The sequence below is a fragment of the Physeter macrocephalus genome, chromosome 11, assembly GCF_002837175.3.
Source record: "Physeter macrocephalus isolate SW-GA chromosome 11, ASM283717v5, whole genome shotgun sequence".
NCBI classification, from domain to species: domain Eukaryota; kingdom Metazoa; phylum Chordata; class Mammalia; order Artiodactyla; family Physeteridae; genus Physeter; species Physeter macrocephalus.
Genome location: NC_041224.1, coordinates 134,714,309 through 134,733,200, shown reverse-complemented (window position 1 = coordinate 134,733,200; position 18,892 = coordinate 134,714,309). Strand labels below are relative to the sequence as shown.

General features: G+C 36.2%; 1 protein-coding gene across 2 annotated transcripts in view; it reads left to right on the top strand.

The window, feature by feature from the left end:
• Window positions 1-18,892, top strand: part of TXNDC16 (thioredoxin domain containing 16) — a 124,172-nt gene that overhangs the window by 26,711 nt on the left and 78,569 nt on the right. For both annotated transcript variants that reach the window (XM_055088431.1, XM_028495865.2), the window contains exons 6-8: window positions 4,329-4,450; window positions 9,624-9,714; window positions 13,495-13,645. In XM_055088431.1, the coding sequence (XP_054944406.1) occupies window positions 4,329-4,450; window positions 9,624-9,714; window positions 13,495-13,645 (364 nt within the window). The remainder of the gene's footprint in view (window positions 1-4,328; window positions 4,451-9,623; window positions 9,715-13,494; window positions 13,646-18,892) is intronic.

The following is an 18,892-nucleotide window of genomic DNA, read 5'->3' as shown; positions in this document are numbered from 1 at the left end:
CTTAATTTCTTTTTCAGATTTTTCATCATTAGTGTATAGGAATGCCAGAGATTTCTGTGCATTAATTTTGTATCCTGCTACTTTACCAAATTCATTGATTAGCTCTAGTAGCTCCTGTATACTTTAAATCATCTCTAGATTACTTATAATACCTAATACAATGTAAATGCTGTGTAAATAGTTGTCAGTATATGGCAAATTCAAGTTTTGTTTTTTAGACTTTTCTGGAATTATTTTTTCCAAATATTTTCCACCTGCAGTTGGCTGAACCTGCAAATGTGGAACCCATGGATACTGAGGGTCAACTGTAATTAATTTAGGTAAAAGTAATTTGTCTGTCTCTCTCCTTCATCTCTCCCTCTTTCCCCTCCTCCCTCTTTGCTTTTTTTCCCTAGGAGTTTTGGTAAGACAAAATAGAAGGTAACCTTTTGTTTTTATTGGGTTTTTTAGAATTTGAATAATGGCAGAAATATGATATAAAAGTGGTCTTTTTTTTTTTCTGAAAAAAGGCTGAGCAACCTGCTGCTCTAAAAGCAGGGTCAGGAAGACTCCTGAGTTCCTTTTTTTTTTTTTCTGACACCCATTCAGTTCTTGGCTATATATCTTATCTACCTAATGATTGTGTTAAGAGGGTCTCAGGAAGAGTATGCCAAGGAAAAGGAATGCCTTTCTGGGGCAGGAAGAGCTCCCAGGTCAGAACCGCCTCAGGCTGTTTTACCCCATCTTTAGAGCAAGAAAATCGCAAGACAGACTTTTCCTTTAACCCATTTCTCCACTTTGGAACTGGAGTGAAAGAGCACAGGCTCATGGAATGGATCCTAGAGATCCCTAGATGTCCCCATATTCTGGAAATTAACATTAAAAAATATATTAAAGTTACGAAGCCATTGGGAACAATCACAGAGATCATGAGATTATGAATGTCATTAGTTTTGGTATTATTACCTCTTGGATAATGACTCTTTAATGAGCTTTGGGACATTAGGCAAGATAACCTCTTTAAGGCCCATGACCTTATCTGTAAAATGGAGTTAATGATAGTACTGATCTCAGATGGTTGCCATGAAAATTAAGCAAGACTGAGTGTATTGTTGGGTGTTCTTAGTTATAAGCCTCAGAATCTGGGTCTGACAGGCTTAAGCAGAAAAGAATTTAGAGCAGATGTAGGAAATCTCAGGCTCACTAGAAGGGTTGGAGAACTGGACTCAGGTTTATTTGGCTCTGAGTTATTTGGCTCATAATCATAGCACGGAGCTAGTCTCTGGGGGACATTGGATGTCACAACTTGCATTGCTAGCACTACAGCTGTCATTAGCACTATTGTCATTCCTGCCTTCAAAGCTGACTGTTGCTGCTGCTGCTGCTTCTGGAAATAATTCTGCACTGTTCCTGATTCTTTACATCACTAGCTCCCAGTCTGGGATGTCAGATAAGTGATTCTGGGTCTTATAGCCTAGCAGCAGGGAGCCTGGAAAAGCAGTTTACAGTATTAGTAGCTTGTATGTGGGGACTTGGGCTTTGCCCACCATGAAGGCTTAGAAAACTGGAATTCCCAAAGCAGAAGAGTCAGGCAGTCCCAAAACTGATAAACTGCCACTACTTATATAGTACTTAGTACTATCCCTGACATGTGGGAAGTGTCCCCCCAGACATTGGCTTTTATCAATTTATATTTGCCAGTCTTTATTGAGAAAAAAGGTTAGGGATATTTCTACTTCTAGGTTAGATTTTTGAAGCAAATGGATTAGAGCTGCTAGAGAAGTAAAGGTAAATGGATGGATGTCATTCCCAAGCCGAGAATTTACATGGCAGTCCAATTACTTCACTAGATGGTGTCTCCCAGCAGTTTTGAAGTAACTCAAGGGTAATTCTGGTCTTGCTAGCAAAAGTGTATAAGTAGCCAGTAGCCCAGATCGCTGCTGAGACTCTCTGGCTATTCATTAATTGCCTCCCTTTTTACCTGGTTTACCGTGTATGAGTGGTCAGTAATATAGTTTAGAAAGTTACGGGCAAAGTGTCAGAAGACCTGGTTTAGAATCTCAGCTCTATCAGTGACTACTGGTATGACCTGGAGCAGATTACTTAATCCCTGAGGTTCTTTTCCTCTGTGTGTGTGTGTGTGTGTGTGTGTGTGTGTGTGTGTGTGAGAGAGTGTGTGTGTGTGTGTGTGTGTGTAATAAAGAATTTCCCAAGAATATCTTTGAGGATTTAAATGAAAACATGTGAAAGTATCTAGCAAATAGTGAGTACTGCCCAGTAAATATTTCTTTTAAAAACAAAACAAGAGCCCTGGGAGGTATAGAAATTCAAGTTTTACATTTCTTTTAAAAAGTTGAAATCTGTAATATATAGGTAAATATTTAAGCAGTGTAATTTAGGGCAGCCATTTCAGGGTGCTCCCAAAGTGACAATATTTTTATAATAATACTAAGATGTTTGCCTTTTTCACTTTCATTCTTTTATGAGTGCAGTTTCTAGAGGCTACATGATGTGTTGCGTGTGTGATGTCACAACAGAGTGAACGAAGAAGCAGATAAGCGAATCCACCTGTCTTCTATTTAGTCCAATATTAAAGAGACTTGCAAAAATGTAAAACAAGGTCACTCTTTTCATTAGATTTTTCTTTCCTTTTGGAAATTTAGTTATTTTTAATTTAAAAAGTGTTATGTTAATATGCAATGGTGTTTATTTTTATTTTTTAAGGGATTAATAAATATTTTTAATTGCTATTTTAATTTCTATTTTGGCAACTATTGATAAATGTAACCTACATAAACAAAAGCTCTTTGAAGAGCTCAATAATTTTTAAGGGTATAAAGGGATCCTGAGACCAGAAAGTTTGAGAATTGCTATATTAGGGGAAAGTGCTATGTTTTCCGTAAGAGGAAACTATGATTGACTAATTTATTGGAATGAACTTTTGCTTGCTTAAGTATGTGGAGTTGGAACAGCTTAAAGTTTAGCTTAACAAAAATACGCACACACACTCACACACACACACAGAGATATGCATGCGGAGATTAAGTGAAATTAGTTGTTAGTGATAGAGAATTTATATAGAAGTAGAAAATTTTAAAATGAAATTCTTTTGGATGAAGAAATATGATCAGTTATTCTGATCTATATATTAAAAAGATGATTTGGGGGACTTTTCTGATGGTCCAATGGCTAAGACTCCACGCTCCCAGTGCAGGGGGCCCGAGTTTGATCCCTGGTCAGGGAACTAGATCTCACATGCCACAACAAAAATCCCGTGTGCCGCAACTAAGACCAGCGCAGCCAAATAAATAAATATAAATAAATAGAGATTATATTAAAAAAAAGATGATTTGGAAGAATTATGGTCAAGTGGAAAGATCACTAAATTAGGAGTGAGAAGACCTGTTTTATGTTCTGTTCCTGGCTCCTCAGTTCAGTATATGTGTTTTTGAGTGAGTAAGCTCTGCAGTGTTTTGATTTGATCTTCTGTTTCTTCAAATGAAGAATGGCAATAAATAATTCCTGCCCTATGTTTTCTGTCATTCATTCAACAAATACTTATTGAATACTTACAATGTACCAGGTTCTATTCTAATTTATTATGGATATAGTGATAAAATATGCAAGGTCCCTATCACAAGAAGGCAACAGTTTAACGAGAGCGGCAGGGATAAACAAGTAAAAAAATATACGTGAATAATTCTAAATTTGATCCTACAAAGGATTAAATAGTGTGAAATTCAAGAGGAAAATGCTACAGACCTACTTATATAGGACCAACAAGGGAGGCTTCTCTTAAGTCAATGATGTTTAAGCTGAGACCAGATATATGAGAAGGAACAGAGGGAACAGCTGTCAACAAAGAGAATGGTGTGTGCAAATGCCCTGAGGTGTTGCCTAAAGTAGGGTCGACATGAGGAATGGTAGTACAAAATGATGTTGGAGAAGTAGGCAAGGCTTACCATTCAGGGCCTTATAGGCCGTGGAAAGATGGTTTCAGTATAGATGTGTGAAGGGCTGAAATGTGTCCATGGCTGAGAGATTTGTAAGGGATTATTTGTCCAGAATACGATGCTAGTAAATACAGTTTAAATGTATTGAGGTGGTTGTGATGGAGGATACGCACACTATTTCTCACAACTGTCCCTGGTTAATGTTCTCAGTGACAGACTAATGATATAGAGGGTGATTTTAATTCAGACTTGAAATGCTTAGGTTCTTACTATTGAGAGTTTGTTCAAAAGATTAAATTTCTTTTTTGATTAGGTTCTTTAACCTACTCAAAATATGTATTAAATAACTAAGTACATGTCAGATTTTTCTACCAACTACATCTTTATTTATTTCAGTGCTCTTCTTTTTAATGAAGTAAAATATATTACCACTCTGGAAGACCTTCAGAACACAGAAAATGCTCTGAAAGGAAAAGCAAACATTGCATTCTCATATGTCAGAGCCATTGGAACACCAGGTATTTATCAACTTTTATATTAATCTTTGTCATGCCTCTATACATGGGTGTTTATGTTGAAGGACTTAACATAGTATATTTTGACCACAATCTTAATATTTTAAAATAAATTTAAACCATCTTTTACTATTATATTTTCTTTCTTCAAACAGGCAGCATAGTATAGTGCTTGAACGAGAACTCTGCAGCCAGACGCCTAGGTTAGACTCCCTGTTCCACCAACTACTTACAGTATGACCTTGGACAACTTACTTATTAAGCCTGTTTCCTGGTCACTACGGTGGTGAAAATAATTGTGCCTACCTCTTAGTGTTATTGTGAGGACCAAGTGAATTTGAATAACTAAAAAGTTTCCTGGTGCTCTGTGATCAGCTATTACTGTTTTTATTTCCTTACAGTCCTCGTGGTACCTGATATAGTAGTTTATAGTATTTGATAAATGTTGTTGACTGTCTTGGCTTCCTTTTTTACCTTGCTATTTGCTGTTTATGACATATTTTTCTTCATTTAAAAAAAATCTAATTTTGACAGCATCACCTTGCACATTCATAGGTAATTTTGTCATAAAAAAGTTTATAAATGTTTCATGAACAAATTGTAGTTACGCTTTCAGGATTTTTACTTGTTAATGGTTATAACTTGAACATGTTAATATAAAATGTTGTTAAAGACATTTAAAAAATTATATGTGCTCTATGAAATAAAGTTATTTATTGGAAATTTCAATTTTTATACACATAAAGCTTGATGGCTACACAGTATGCCATTGAACTTAATGTACTTGTAAAATAACGCTTCAAAATCAGCCTGTTTATTGTTTATTCTTCAGGGCCCCTCAGGTTATTGTATTTTGTCCATGGTTTGTAATTGTAATTAATGAGAGGGATGAGCTATACAGGGAGCCAGAAATCCCCGATTTATATTTTAACAGGGTCAGTCTGACTTCTGGGTTTGGAATAGACTAGAAGGAGCTATAGTAGAACAAGGGAGAAAATCAGGAAGTTATTGCAATCATGCAGGCAAGAGATGATGGTAGGTGGCTTGGACCAGGGGGTTAGCAATGGTGGTGGCAATACATTTGAATTTTAGCAGTAGTTTGGATGTAAGACTAACTGAGTTTTCTGACATATTGGTTGTAGAATGAGAGAGGAATAGCAGAGACCAGGGTGGCTCTGGGATTTTGGCCTGAGCTACGTGAAGGTGAAATTGCTGATAACTAAGTGGGGAAGAGTGGAAATAGACAGTTTGGAGAGGAAGCTCTAGAATCCACTTTTGAACATTATACTTGTGGAATACCCGTTAGACAGCCAAGTACAGATATATCAACAAGGTAGTGGGATTTTACTAGTCTGCATCTGATAGTGGGGATACAGACTAGGGATATAAATTTGTGACATAAAGTTGTGAGGCCAGAGGAGACCATGAAGGGAGTGAGGCTGGATGGAAAAGAGAAGAAGACTGAACTCATTAGATACTTCATCTTCCACAGGTCGGTAAAGGAGGCAGAAAGAATGGCCTGTGTGTAAGCAAAGTGATGATAGGATTTTAGTGACAAGATAGGAGCAATTGTATCAAAGGATACTGAAAGGTTAATTAGTATAAGAACTACCAGTTGACCATTATGCTTAGCAGTATGGAAGTTATCCATGCCCTTGATGCACACAATTTTTGTAGAGTGGTGTAGGGGTAAATGCCTGACAGGGGTGTAAGAGAATAGGTAGAGAGCAGTTGGAGACTGTGACTATAGAGACTCATCAGAGAAGTTTTCCTTTTAAGGGAAGGAGAAATATGGGGCAGTGGCTGGAAGAGTATGTGGGGTCAAGTGAAGAATTTTTTTAAAAAATTTTCTTCTTTAATTTATTTTTGGCTGCATTGGGTCTTCGTTGCTGCGCACGGGCTTTCTCTAGTTGCGGCGAGCGGGGGCTACTGTTCATTGCAGTGTGCGGGCTTCTCGTTGCGATGGCTTCTCTTGTTGCAAAGCATGGGTTCTAGGCATGCGGGCTTCAGTAGTTGTGGCTCACAGGCTCTAGAGCGCAGGCTCAGTAGTTGTGGTGCATGGGCTTAGTTGCTCCGCAGCATGTGGGATCTTCCTGGACCAGGGCTCAAACCCCTGTCCCCTGCATTGGCAGGCAGATTCTTAACCACTGCACCACCAGGGAAGTCCTCAAGAATTTTTTAAGAAGCATATTTGTATGTTGACAAGAAAGTTCTTGTAGCAACAGGAAAATGCATCGTGGAGGAAAAAGAGGGCAGAATTACTGGAGCAACATCTTTGAATAGACTAGAGGAGATAGAATCTAGTGAACAGGGGGAGGGGTGGTTCTTTACTGGGAGCACAGAAAATTCGCCTATGGTATTAGGAGGGAAGACAGAATATTGACATCAATTTAGTTAAGGGGGCAGATAGATACGGTGCTGGGAGCTTTTTTGGGTTTTTCTTAATTGGTTCATTTTCTCAATGAAATAGAAATAAAGTGATCAGATAGTTTGAGGAAAGAAGAGATGAAATAGTTGTTTTAGAAGGCCTGAAAATAAAGAATGGTTGCTAGGCAGCAGTAATAGTTGATGCCAGTAATCTAAAGTGAAACCATTGACATGGTGCTGCTAGCAGGTTCTTGTTTTCTTTCCTTTTTTTTTTTTCCCCCAGCCATATTCACTTTCATGGATGTAAGTACAGAATAGGCAGATTATTTGATTTATACTTGGACTGTGTTTTAGCTAGACAGGCAGGGGAGTGATTATAAAGACTGACCATGGAATTTAAGCTGGGTTAGGAGGGAAGAGAGGACCCGAGGTGGATAAAGGATGGTGAAAATGGTAGGACTGTAGGTCCGGGAAGGTTAAAGTTATGTACTAGACAGGGTGACCTGGAGATGGAAGGGTGTGTGTGTGGGGATATGTGTGTTGGGAGGAGTGCTGGACATTTTGGAGGGATTTGCAGTGATTGGTGATTACAAAGCTTGGAGTGGGACCATGGCAGTGAGTGGGTAAGGCAGGGCTGAAGAGAGATCACTGGAGTCTCCAGAGAAGACCAAGGACTGAAAGGCTAGGATTTTGCGAGGATCATCTATGGGGATAGTAAAATCACCAAGGTTATGATAGGAGTAGTATCGGAGAGTGTGACAGTGTGACAGAAGCGAAATTTTTCATGGAATGAGGGGGATTAACCCTGGCTCAGGTTGTAGATGACTCCAACAAGGCAGAGTGGTGAGTGGAATAATCTGATGATATGTGATTCAAGTGGTAGAAGGTTAGGTCGGGGAGGGGAAGATAACTGCCTAGAAATGGCAGTGAGGAGAAAAGGGAAAATAAGATATGAAATGGAAGGAATCTTCAAAGAAACACTTTAAGAAAATTTCCCACAACTGAGGGATTTTGAGCTTCCAAATTGAAAGGGCCCACCGAATCCCAGCAGAGTGTTTAAATGTAGAGCCACACCAGAGCATCTCATATTGAATTTTCAGAATATTGGGAACAAACGCTATTCTAAAATCTTCAAGAAAGGAAAAAATATTGCAGTGAAAGGATCAAGAATCAGAAGGCAAGACTTCCCTGGTGGTGCAGTGGTTAAGAATCCGCCTGCCAATGCAGGGGACACGGGTTCAAGCCCTGGTCCGGGAAGATCCCACATGCCGCGGAGGAACTAAGCCCGTGTGCCACAACTACTGAGTCTGCGCTCTAGAGCCCGCGAGCCACAACTACAGAGCCCATGTGCCACAACTACTGAAGCCCGTGTGCCTAGAGCCCGTGCTCCGCAACAAAGAGAAGCCACTGCAATGAGAAACCTGCGCACCACAAGGAAGAGTAGCCGCCGTTCGCCGCAACTAGAGAAAGCCCGCACGCAGCAATGAAGACCCAATGCAGCCAAAAATAAATAAATAAATAATAAATAAATAAATTAAAAAAAAAAAGAATCAGAATGGCTTTGGACTTCTCAATTGCAGTCCTGGGAACTGAAGACAGTGGAGCTATGCTTTCAAAATTCTCAGGGGAAATGCTAGAATGTTACATGCCGACAACTATAGTTAGTTATGAAAGTAGAATAAAGACACTTTGAGAAGTGTAAGGTTGCAAAAAATGTGTATTCCATATACCCTCTCCTGGGAAGGAGCTAGAGAATGGGAGCAAGGGAACAAATTAGTCAAGAAGATGTGGGTAAGAGGCCAAGGACCCAACGTAAGAGTGAGAATCAGAGCATCCCCAGGGTGACAATGAAGTGAGTCCCCAGGATGAAAGTTGTGAGACGGGTTGAGCAGCAGAGTCCACATTGGAGCAGATCAGAAGGCTCTGCAAAAATGTCTGCAACAAGAGGGAATTGATAATATAACTGATGTATTTGAAGTATTCAGAGCGTTAGACAATTGTGGAAGAATTTAGGAATAAATTAGCAAGAAATCTAAACAAAAATTTAAAAAGATACCTATAACTGTAGTGAAAAAAATTTCCAAAGGAAATAGTATTTACTGAGTCCCAACAGTGTAAATCCTGACTGTTGATCTAATAAAAATTAGGACTATATTGAGCACGTTGAGGGGATAGAATTGTGTATATTTGTGGAGTGGGGTTTTGGAAATGAGAGCTAATTTATCATCTTACATAGTGGGAAGTCGATAGAAAATACTAACACTAAAAAAAAAAAAAAATCAGGAAATACGAGTATAAGAAGGTCATTTAGAGACTTGGAGGTAAATACTGAAAGGAAGAGTAAAAGAGTTGAAAGTAGCTGTCCCTTGGGAGTTGGAAATGGTGGTTGAGGGTAGAGGAACTGTTCATTTTCTTAATACACCTTGTAGAATTGTCTCTTTAAACTGTATATAAGAATAAGTTTGATTAAAAAAAAACTAAGCCAGAAATAGTGTACACATATTTGTATATAAAATATAACATATGAAAGTTGTATGATGAACTCATATTCTCTTCCCTACTACTGGGAAGAAACGATCACAGATTTGTCATATATTCTCAAGTATAGCTCATTTTCTATTCCCTCTTAGTTCTTCTCTTACCTTGACTAGAACAGACTTTTTATAACTTCTTTAACTGCCTGCCTTTTCCCAGCTGGGATCCCTACAAAGGCTTTTTCTTGAAACATAATAGAGCATAAAAGGGTGTAGGAAAGTATTCTGAATAGAATAACTCTTCCTCTCTCCCAACTTCTTTCTCTCTTCTTCAGAGCACAGAGCAGTCATGGAAGCTGCTTTTGTGTATGGGACCACGTACCAATTTGTCTTAACCACAGAAATTGCCCTTTTGGAAAGTATTGGGTATGTATAAGATGCATAAGTTAACAATTTTAAGTTTACTTATTTCACATTACTTATTCAGCATTTCCATTATACTCCCACAGTGTGGACTTATCTGAGAGGAATCGTAACCAGATGTGAATATATAAATGAAACCTGAAATCCTCTTCATTACTATTATCTGCTGTACTAAAGTGAACTTAAATATACAGAAGGGATGTTAAACTAAGGTGAACGAAGGCCGTATGGATAAGCCACAAGATGGTATCCCTTGAGTGGCCACGTGTATTTTATGAATAGATCTGCCACAGTGATCAGATAGGTGATAAAATAACAGCTTTCATAACTAAGCTCCAGAGATTCTTCCTGAGAGTTCCATAAGTTACTATACCAGAAAAATAGTAAATATATTTGAGTACAGTTTTGAACAGAATGTTTTAAATGTTTAATTTTCTTGTCTAGTTTCTAGCTTACAATTTTAGGTAGAGACCTTCTTTGGACTGCTTTTGGCTGGGCAACCTACGGTTAAAGTTTTTCTTCTGTTTAGTACATGGGGACACAAGGAATAACCAGTGCATTTGAAGACTCCTAAGTTTGGCTTCAAAATGCTCTTCAGGAAAATGAATCCAAAGCAGGGCAAAATGGTGATTGTGTGACCTTTTTAAACCATGCAAGAGTTTTTAACGAGCCCTCCTGTTCACCTCTCAGAAAATAGTGACTATTTGATATACCACACACAATTAATTAAATCCCAGACATTTTACAACTTTGTAAACATGGAGGTTAGTACACAGAAAACTGATAAAGTGAAACAATTTTTTTTTCTTTTTTTTTTTTTTTTTTTTGCGGGGAGTGGATAGGCAGAGAGTGAAGTGCTTGCAAAGAAGACATTAACCAGCATTCCTTTTTCTGTCTTCTTATTGAACTGCCTTTCTGCTGGTTCCCTCAGTGAGTTAAATAAAATTTTGATGCATGTTTGCTATTTGTATAAGAATTAATGTTTTTAACAATTTGAGAATCATGCTGACAGTACCCTAAAACTTTATGGTAGGTAGTCACTGAGTCTCAATATACTTACAGTGAGCAGTAGTGTAGCCAGCTACTTTGCTACTCCCAATGTAGACTACCAATTTCCCATCTTGGAATGGGGGAACCTTGAGATTCTCAGTCCCATTATGATTCTGTGCTAGCCCCACACTTTCTCTGAGGGTTGTTTGTATTTTCTCTTGCATTACTCTCTTCTTTATTTTTCTGTTAATGAATAATTGCAAGTAACAGTGACATGCTTAAAACATAGAGGTTTGGTTATTTATTGACAAGGTATAAGTCCTCTCATTTATTTTACGAATACTGTTCAGCAAGACAGACTATATATTGATCTATCACTAAACATGGTAATATTCTGGAAGGATTTATGCTTTCCCCCATTTTAAAAATAAGAATTTAAAAATGTAGAGTTATTCTGTTTTTCATAAACTTTTGAGTATATGACATATTGGAGAAGTTTTCATTCTCATTTATTCATGGCTACAAAATGGTGACGAGTCATATCTGGACCTGATGTGATAGGGAAGGACTGTGGATTCAGAATAATGTAGTCCTGGGACATCACTTCTGAGTGAAGTAGTTAGTGATGACTTCGAGTTGTCTCCTAATGGGGAAGAGGTGAATGTATCTTTTCTTTCATTTGTTCTTTTTATTTTTTTCTTTCCTTTGTTCATTCTTTCATTCAACAAATATTTATTGAATGCCTTCTATGTTCTAGGCACTATTCTAGTTGCTGGGGCAATAACATTGAATAGTATATTAATTGTTATATCATGTTGGGCCTGAGTATGTTTGAAATGTCGATTAAGAAGGGTATATATGCTTTGTAATGGCCTATATGGGAAAAGAATCTAAAAAAGAGTGGAGATATATATCTGATATATATATATATATATATATATATATATATCTGATTCACTTTGCTGTACACCTGAAACTAATACAACATTGTAAATCAACTATGCTTCAATAAATTTTTTTAATGGTAAAAAAATAAAAAAAGAAGGGTATATGTGATAGGTAGTACAAGAGGTAGTATGCTATAGAGACACCAGTACTTTCTGCTACCTCCCCATATTCCCTTCTTAAAGAATCTGTGTATAGGCCAAGAAGGGTGTTACCCCTACCTCATACATATCACAGTCAGTTAAGTTGGAGGTGGCCACCTGACCTAGAGTCATCCAATCCATGGACTTACCTGAGCTGATAGGATGCCTTTTTCCAGGAACTTGGAATTGGGCATGAAGAAGCTGGACTATACAGCATTTTGGCTCTCTTGCCCACAGGAATGTTTTGCCCATGTAGAAGTAAAGCAGAGAGAATGGGGGGGTAAAAAGTGTTGATGGCCAAATGTCCCTGAACTCTTGCTGTTCAGATCTATACATTTATTCTGTGATCCAGTTACTTGAATTTTCCTTGTATTCTGTGAGATGCTCTTCTAAACTGCCAGTAAATCCTCCTCACTCTCACCTTTTTGGTGTCTGTTACCTACAACCAAATGATCCCTGATTAAATAACTTTCCAACATTATTTTATTATTTCAGAGGTTATGATAGGTAGTCGAACCTCAGCTGGGTCCTCTTGCTCTCAACACTTTTCTTTCAGCAATATGTGACTATTTACGGTTCCTCTCAAAAAGTTATATACTTTGATTGGGTCTTGGTTGTATAGTTCCTTTTGTCTGAAATACCCATTAGTCTTATCTTCTTGGAGAAGTCATTCTCTCTTTCTGTTTTCAGTCTCTATGATGATCTCCCTTCCCTTCCCTTCTCTTCCGTTCCCTTCCCTTTCCTGACTTGAAACAGAATGAAATATTTCTTTGTTTCTCATAGCACTTTGTATATTCTAGCACTTATGAATCACATTTTCATTTTTTTTTACTAAATATATGTCCTTTAGCCTAAGCCCCTCAAGGATTTGAATCATCTTATTCATCTTATTCTCTTATATTTAGCATAGGGCCTAACAGTTTAGGCATTAAGTAATCTTTGAATGATCATTTCTTTAATCACTGAATCTATTAGAAATTACTTTGCAATTAAAATTGAAATCAGTGAATCTTGGAGCTCAGTTGAAGCATGTATCAAGAATTAAAATAATATTGTAAAAATAAAAATTTGCAGTATTTTGCCAAACTCTACTAATGCCATATGGAGATTTATAAAATGCTATTTTAATTTTGGCAAACCTTACTTACTCACTATAAGTTTATCTGTGAATTCTCATATTGAAGGGAATGCCACAACTCAAATTATAAGCCATATTTGCTGAGTTTTGTAATATTTCAGATACAAACTCACTAACTCCCACAAAGTGTCACATGGTTTCTATCTTAAGGCATGTTTTGGCTGAAGTTTATTCAAAACAGATTTGAGTTTAAATTAAACCTAGAAAATTTGTGTTACAAAGCTTTATTTATTTAGCACAGCTATAGAAAAGCTACTATATTTTAAGATAATCTCATTGTCCTCAAGGTGACAGTCTTTTATCTAAAAAAAAAAGATTGTGTAGACCTGTCTCTAATTTAGAAGATACCATATGAAAGAGTTCAGGAAAAAAACTGTTTATACAACTCAGAAATTTCTTATATCCTCTTTTTTGCTTAGGTCCATTTAATTTTGTTATACTGTTTTAGGATTTTACCAAAACAGTAATTCAAAAGCATGGACAAAGAGATTTGTTATATATTTCTGCATGGTAGAAGGATCACACGTTGAACTTCAAGTGGGTCTGGCCCTAATTTTTAATTTACAGCACTGAAGATATAGAATACGCACATCTCTATTTTTTTCATTGTAAACCAGTCTTGGACTTGACCCAGAAATGTAGGAGAACACTAATGGAACAGTCATTGACTACACTGAACATTCATCGTTTTATTAAGACAATGGGAGCACCTCTGCTGGTATGTGTCTTATTTAAGTATATTAGATAATTCATATGTAAGATTTATTGTTTTGATTCACAGATATGCATTTTACTTAGATGAGCTATATCTTTTCCCCTTGGACATATTTATTTCATTTAGGCAGATTTAGGAGTAGTACCTTATTAAAGGTAGAATAGAAGATAGACTGTGTATTCATAAAATGATATTTTAATGCCTTGAAGTGTTGTTGTTTTGAAATCCAATATAGCACTGTAATTATAATGGTAGTTGTAATGAACTGTGGAGATATTCTGTGGTAGTTATAAAGAACTGTGACCATTCTAAGATCACAAAGATTACATCATGGGTTAAGAAAAGACCTCTTTTGTGAATGTTTTGATCCCTGTTTTAAAAGTTCCTAAATATTGGAACTATAGCATTTCCGGTGCCCCACTTTCCTTATTGTCAGCCTGGAAGAATTTTAGAGTGACTCAGTAGGTGATCAGCAGACTTTTCTCTCTGAAAGTTCGAAGGGTTGTCCTGAGCATATGTAAAACCTTCAGTAGGCCTTCTCACTCACTATGTCCTTTTTAAATAAAAATTGTGCATATGTGCCATAAATAATCCGAACAGTGCAGCGAAGTATAAAGAATAGAAAATTTAAAAGCCACCAGTTCCCATCATTCAGAAATGAACTGTTAGATGCACACCAGTCATCTCTGCATCCATATAGATACATACAGATAGAGGGATGAATGGATTAATGCACATATATTACATGAGTTACTTTATAGTAAGAAACATTATATTTAATCTTATTTGAATTTAATAGAAGAAAAAGAAACTGATGTGAAACTAGAGGAATTATGGAACTTTTGAGAAATTGTTTCTTCATCAGAGGGCTTTTTAGGAAATACTGTCTTAAATGTTGAAGTGATTATGAAAAACATTAAGAAATGAAAATCATTATTTAAAAAACTACATATTTCTATTTTAGCTAATATTGATTTACTCCTTGCTGTGAAAGATGAGAATACTAACTTCTTACATTTATTTCCATCTCAGCTCCTCTTACCCTCCAGATTTTAGTTTCGTGTTATTTTACATTGTAAAGGTTATAATATTTATATTGTGTTTTATAACCATAATTCCCACTTAAAAAAAAAAGCCTTTCTTCCACCTTTAAGTACATTCAGAGCTCACCAGTCCCAATTTTACTGGCTTCATTCCTGAGTTCTTTATTTTGGTCAGTTTTTATTTGGTTAGATTTTGGCTTCAAACAACTAAAAAGAAAAAGCAGTATGTAGATCTTTTTTCCTTTCCTTTCACTGGGGGACGAGAGGGGACATTTATCTTATTTCCATGGGGAGAATATCCTCTGAATTTGGTTTGATCTTCCATTTCACCACAAAGCCCAGGTCGGTTCCTTGTACAGTTCTTCACCATTTCTCTCCCTCATTTCCTTTTCTTCCAATGTTGAGATATTAAGAATTCTCAGGATTTTATCTATTCACCAGTAGACATTATCTATAAACATTAATTTAGAAATGGAAACTGGGATTCAGACTTTTGGTAAACTCTGGATGCATGATCACTGCAATTATATGCATTATTTGACTTCTAAGCATGGGAAAATAGATGCAGGTTGGAGTTTTTGTGTGTGTGTATTTTTATCTATTTTAAGTAGATAGGGTACTTGGGTGTTTAATTATTGTAGATAGAAAAGCACAACTGCGTCTTATAATCATGATGGGGGCATGTCATTTTAAGTCTTGACAAACTGAAAATAAATCTTAAGCATAAGAATTTAAAGTGATTTTAATCTTAAGTCTATTAAGTGAGGTTCTGGCAGGCATGGAGTTACCCTAGATGCCTTCTTAAGATTCCCAGCAATGAAAACAGATGGGAAAAGCATACAATTATTGTGCTGTTGGCTAATACCAAGGACATTTTGGAATGCTGATGATCTTTTCTATGCTCAGTTTATTCTGATAGAAAATTTTTATCTGAATACTAGGAAGAATCTTCAAGTGCAAATACCTGATAAAATATTTTAAAATAGATAAATTATTATATAATCATTTTCCTGTAAATTTTTTGTTTGTGCATCTGAGATAGCTCTCTGTCTCAGACAGATCCAAAACACTTGACTTAATTTAAGCCTATTCTTATATAGGTAACTAGAAGGATGCTATTATGGTTTATTCAGTTAGTTTCTATTATTTCTTGCAGGCTCATGTGGCAGTGTACAATATTATATAGCAAGGTGTTGGCTCCTGACATTATTGTCTCATATCTTTTTTTTTTTCATTGTGACAAAAAATGCAATTTACCCTCTTCACAATTTTTACAAATATACAGTACAGTATTGTTCACTATATGCATGTTGTTGTACAACAGATCTCTATAACTTTTCCATCTTGAATGACTGAAACTCTATCCATTCAGAAACAACACCCCTATTCTCCTCTCCTCAGCCCTGGCAACTACCATTCTACTTTCTGCTTCTGTGAGTTTGGTTACTTTAGAGACCTCTTATAAATAGAATCATGCAGAGTGTCTTTTTATAATTGGCTTATTTCACTTAGCATGATGTCCTCAAGGTTCATCCATGTTGTAGCATTTGTTAGGATTTCCTTCTTTTATAAGACCAAATAATATTCCATTGTGTGTGTGTGTGTGTGTGTACAGACGTATATGTATCAATATCACATTTTACTGATCCATTCGTCCATTGATGGATGTTTAAGTTGCTTATACATCTTGACTATTGTAAATAATGCTACAATGAACATGGGTGTGCAAATATCTCTTTGAGATCCTGTTTTCTTTTGGATATATACCCAGAAATAGGATTGCTGGATCATATGGTAGTTCTATTTTTGATTTTTTGAGGAATCTCTGTACTGTTTTCCATAGTAGCTACACCATGTTACATTGCTGCCAGCAGTGTGCAAGAGTTCCATTTTTCTCTACATCCTTGCTCATACTTGTTGTTTTCTGTTGTTTTTGTTATTGTTTTTTAAATACTAGCAATCCTAATGATTGAGAGGTGATATTTCATTGTTGTTTTGATTTGTGTTTCATTGATGATTAGTGATATGGAGCATCTTTTCATATGCTTGTTGGCCATTTATATATCTTCTTTGGAGAAATATCTGTGTAAGTCCTTTGCCCATTTTTTAGTTGGTTATTTTTATTATTGTTGTTAAGTTGTAGGAGTTCTTTAAATATTCTGAATATTAACCCCTTGTCTGATACATGGCTTGCAATATTTTCTCCCATTTCATAGGTTACTTTTCCACTCTGTTTATTGTTCCCTTTGCTGTGCAGACATTTTTAAGTTTGATGTAGTTTCATTTGTTTAGTTTTGCTTTTGTTGCCTGTGCTTGTGGTGTCATTTTTAGGAAGTCATTTCCATTCCAATGTCATGAAGATTTCCCCCTATGTTTTCTTCCAGGAGTTTTATAGTTTCATGTTCTACATTTAGGTCTCTAATTCATTTTGAGTTAATTTTTGTATGTGGTGTAAGATGAGGCTTCCTCTTGATTCTTTTGCATGTGGATATCTAGTTTTCCCAACACCATTTGTTGAAGAGACTGTCCTTTTCCCATTATATAGCCTTAGTGCCCTTGTCAAAGATCAGTTGACCATATATGCAAGGGTTTATTTCTGGGCTCTCTATTTTGTTCCATTAGTCTTTATGTCTGTCTTTATGCCAGTACTACACTGTTTTGATTACTGTAGGTTTGTAATATGTTTTGAAATCAGGAAGTGTGAGGCCCCAGCTTTGTTATTCTTTCTCAAGATTGTTTTGGCTGTTTAGGGTCCCTTGAGATTCCATATGTATTTTAGGATGGTTTTTCTATTTCTGCAAAAAATGCCATTGGGATTTTGAAAGGGATTGCATTGAATCTCTAGATGACTGGGTAGTATGGGTAGTATTTTAATAATGTTATATCTAATCCAAAAACATGAACACGAATGGGATGTCTTTCCATTTATTTTTGTCTTTTCTTTCTTTCAGCAATATTTTATAGTTTTCAATGTATAAGTCTTTCACTTCCTTGGTTAAGCTTATTCCTAAGTATTTAATTCTTTTTGATGCTCTTATAAATGGGATTATTTTCTTAGTTTTCTTTTCATATTGTTCATTGTTAGTGTAAGAGACACAACTGATTTTTGAGGGTTGATTTTGTATCCTGCAACTTTGCTGAATTTATTCATTAGTTCTAATAGTATTTTTGTGGAATCTTTAGGGTTTTCTACATATAAGACCATGTCATCTGTAAACAGAGATAATTTTATTTCTACCTTTCCAATTCAAATGCTTATTTCTTTTTCTTGCCTAGTTGCTCTGGCTAGGACTTCCAGTACTATGTTGAATAGAAGTGGCAAGGGTGGACATCCTTGCCTTGTTCCTGATCTTAGAGGAAAAGCATTCAGTTTTTCACCATTGAGTATGTTAGCTGTACGCTTTTCATATGTGACATTTATTATGTTGAGGTAATTTCCTTCTTTTCCTAGTTTTTTAATGTTTTTTTCATGAAAGAGTGTTGAATTTTGTCAAATGTTTTTTCTGCGTCAATTGAGATGATTATGTGATTTTTGACCATTGTTATGTTAATGAGGTGCATTACATTTATTGATTTTCATAGTTTTTTATTACATGTGTACATAATTATTTTACTGTAGTAAGAATATTACATCAAAATAGGGCAAAGATACTATATACACCCACATAAAAAATTAGCTATTGATGGAAAATGTTTACATCTGAATAGCAATCAAAACTAAAATTTAGTTTTTTTCCTCTATTTTCAATTTCTTTAAGAGATTTCTTTTTTGGAATTTTCTTTTATTTATTTTTTTATACAGCAGGTTCTTATTAGTCATCCATTTTATACCCATCGGTGTATACATGTCAATCCCAATCTCTCAGTTCATCACATCACCACCACCACCACCCCCGTCCCCCTGCCGCTTTCCCCCTTGGTGTCCATACGTTTGTTCTCTACATCCCTGTCTCTATTTCTGCCTTGCAAACTGGTGCACCTGTACCATTTTTCTAGGTTCCACATATAAGTGTTAATATATGATACTTGTTTTTCCTCTTTCTTACTTCACTCTGTACGACAGTCTGTAGGTCCATCCACGTCTCTACAAATGACCCAATTTCATTCCTTTTTATGGCTGAGTAATATTCCATTGTATATATGTACCACATCTTCTTTATCCATTTGTCTATCAATGGACATTTAGGTTGCTTCCATGACCTGGCTA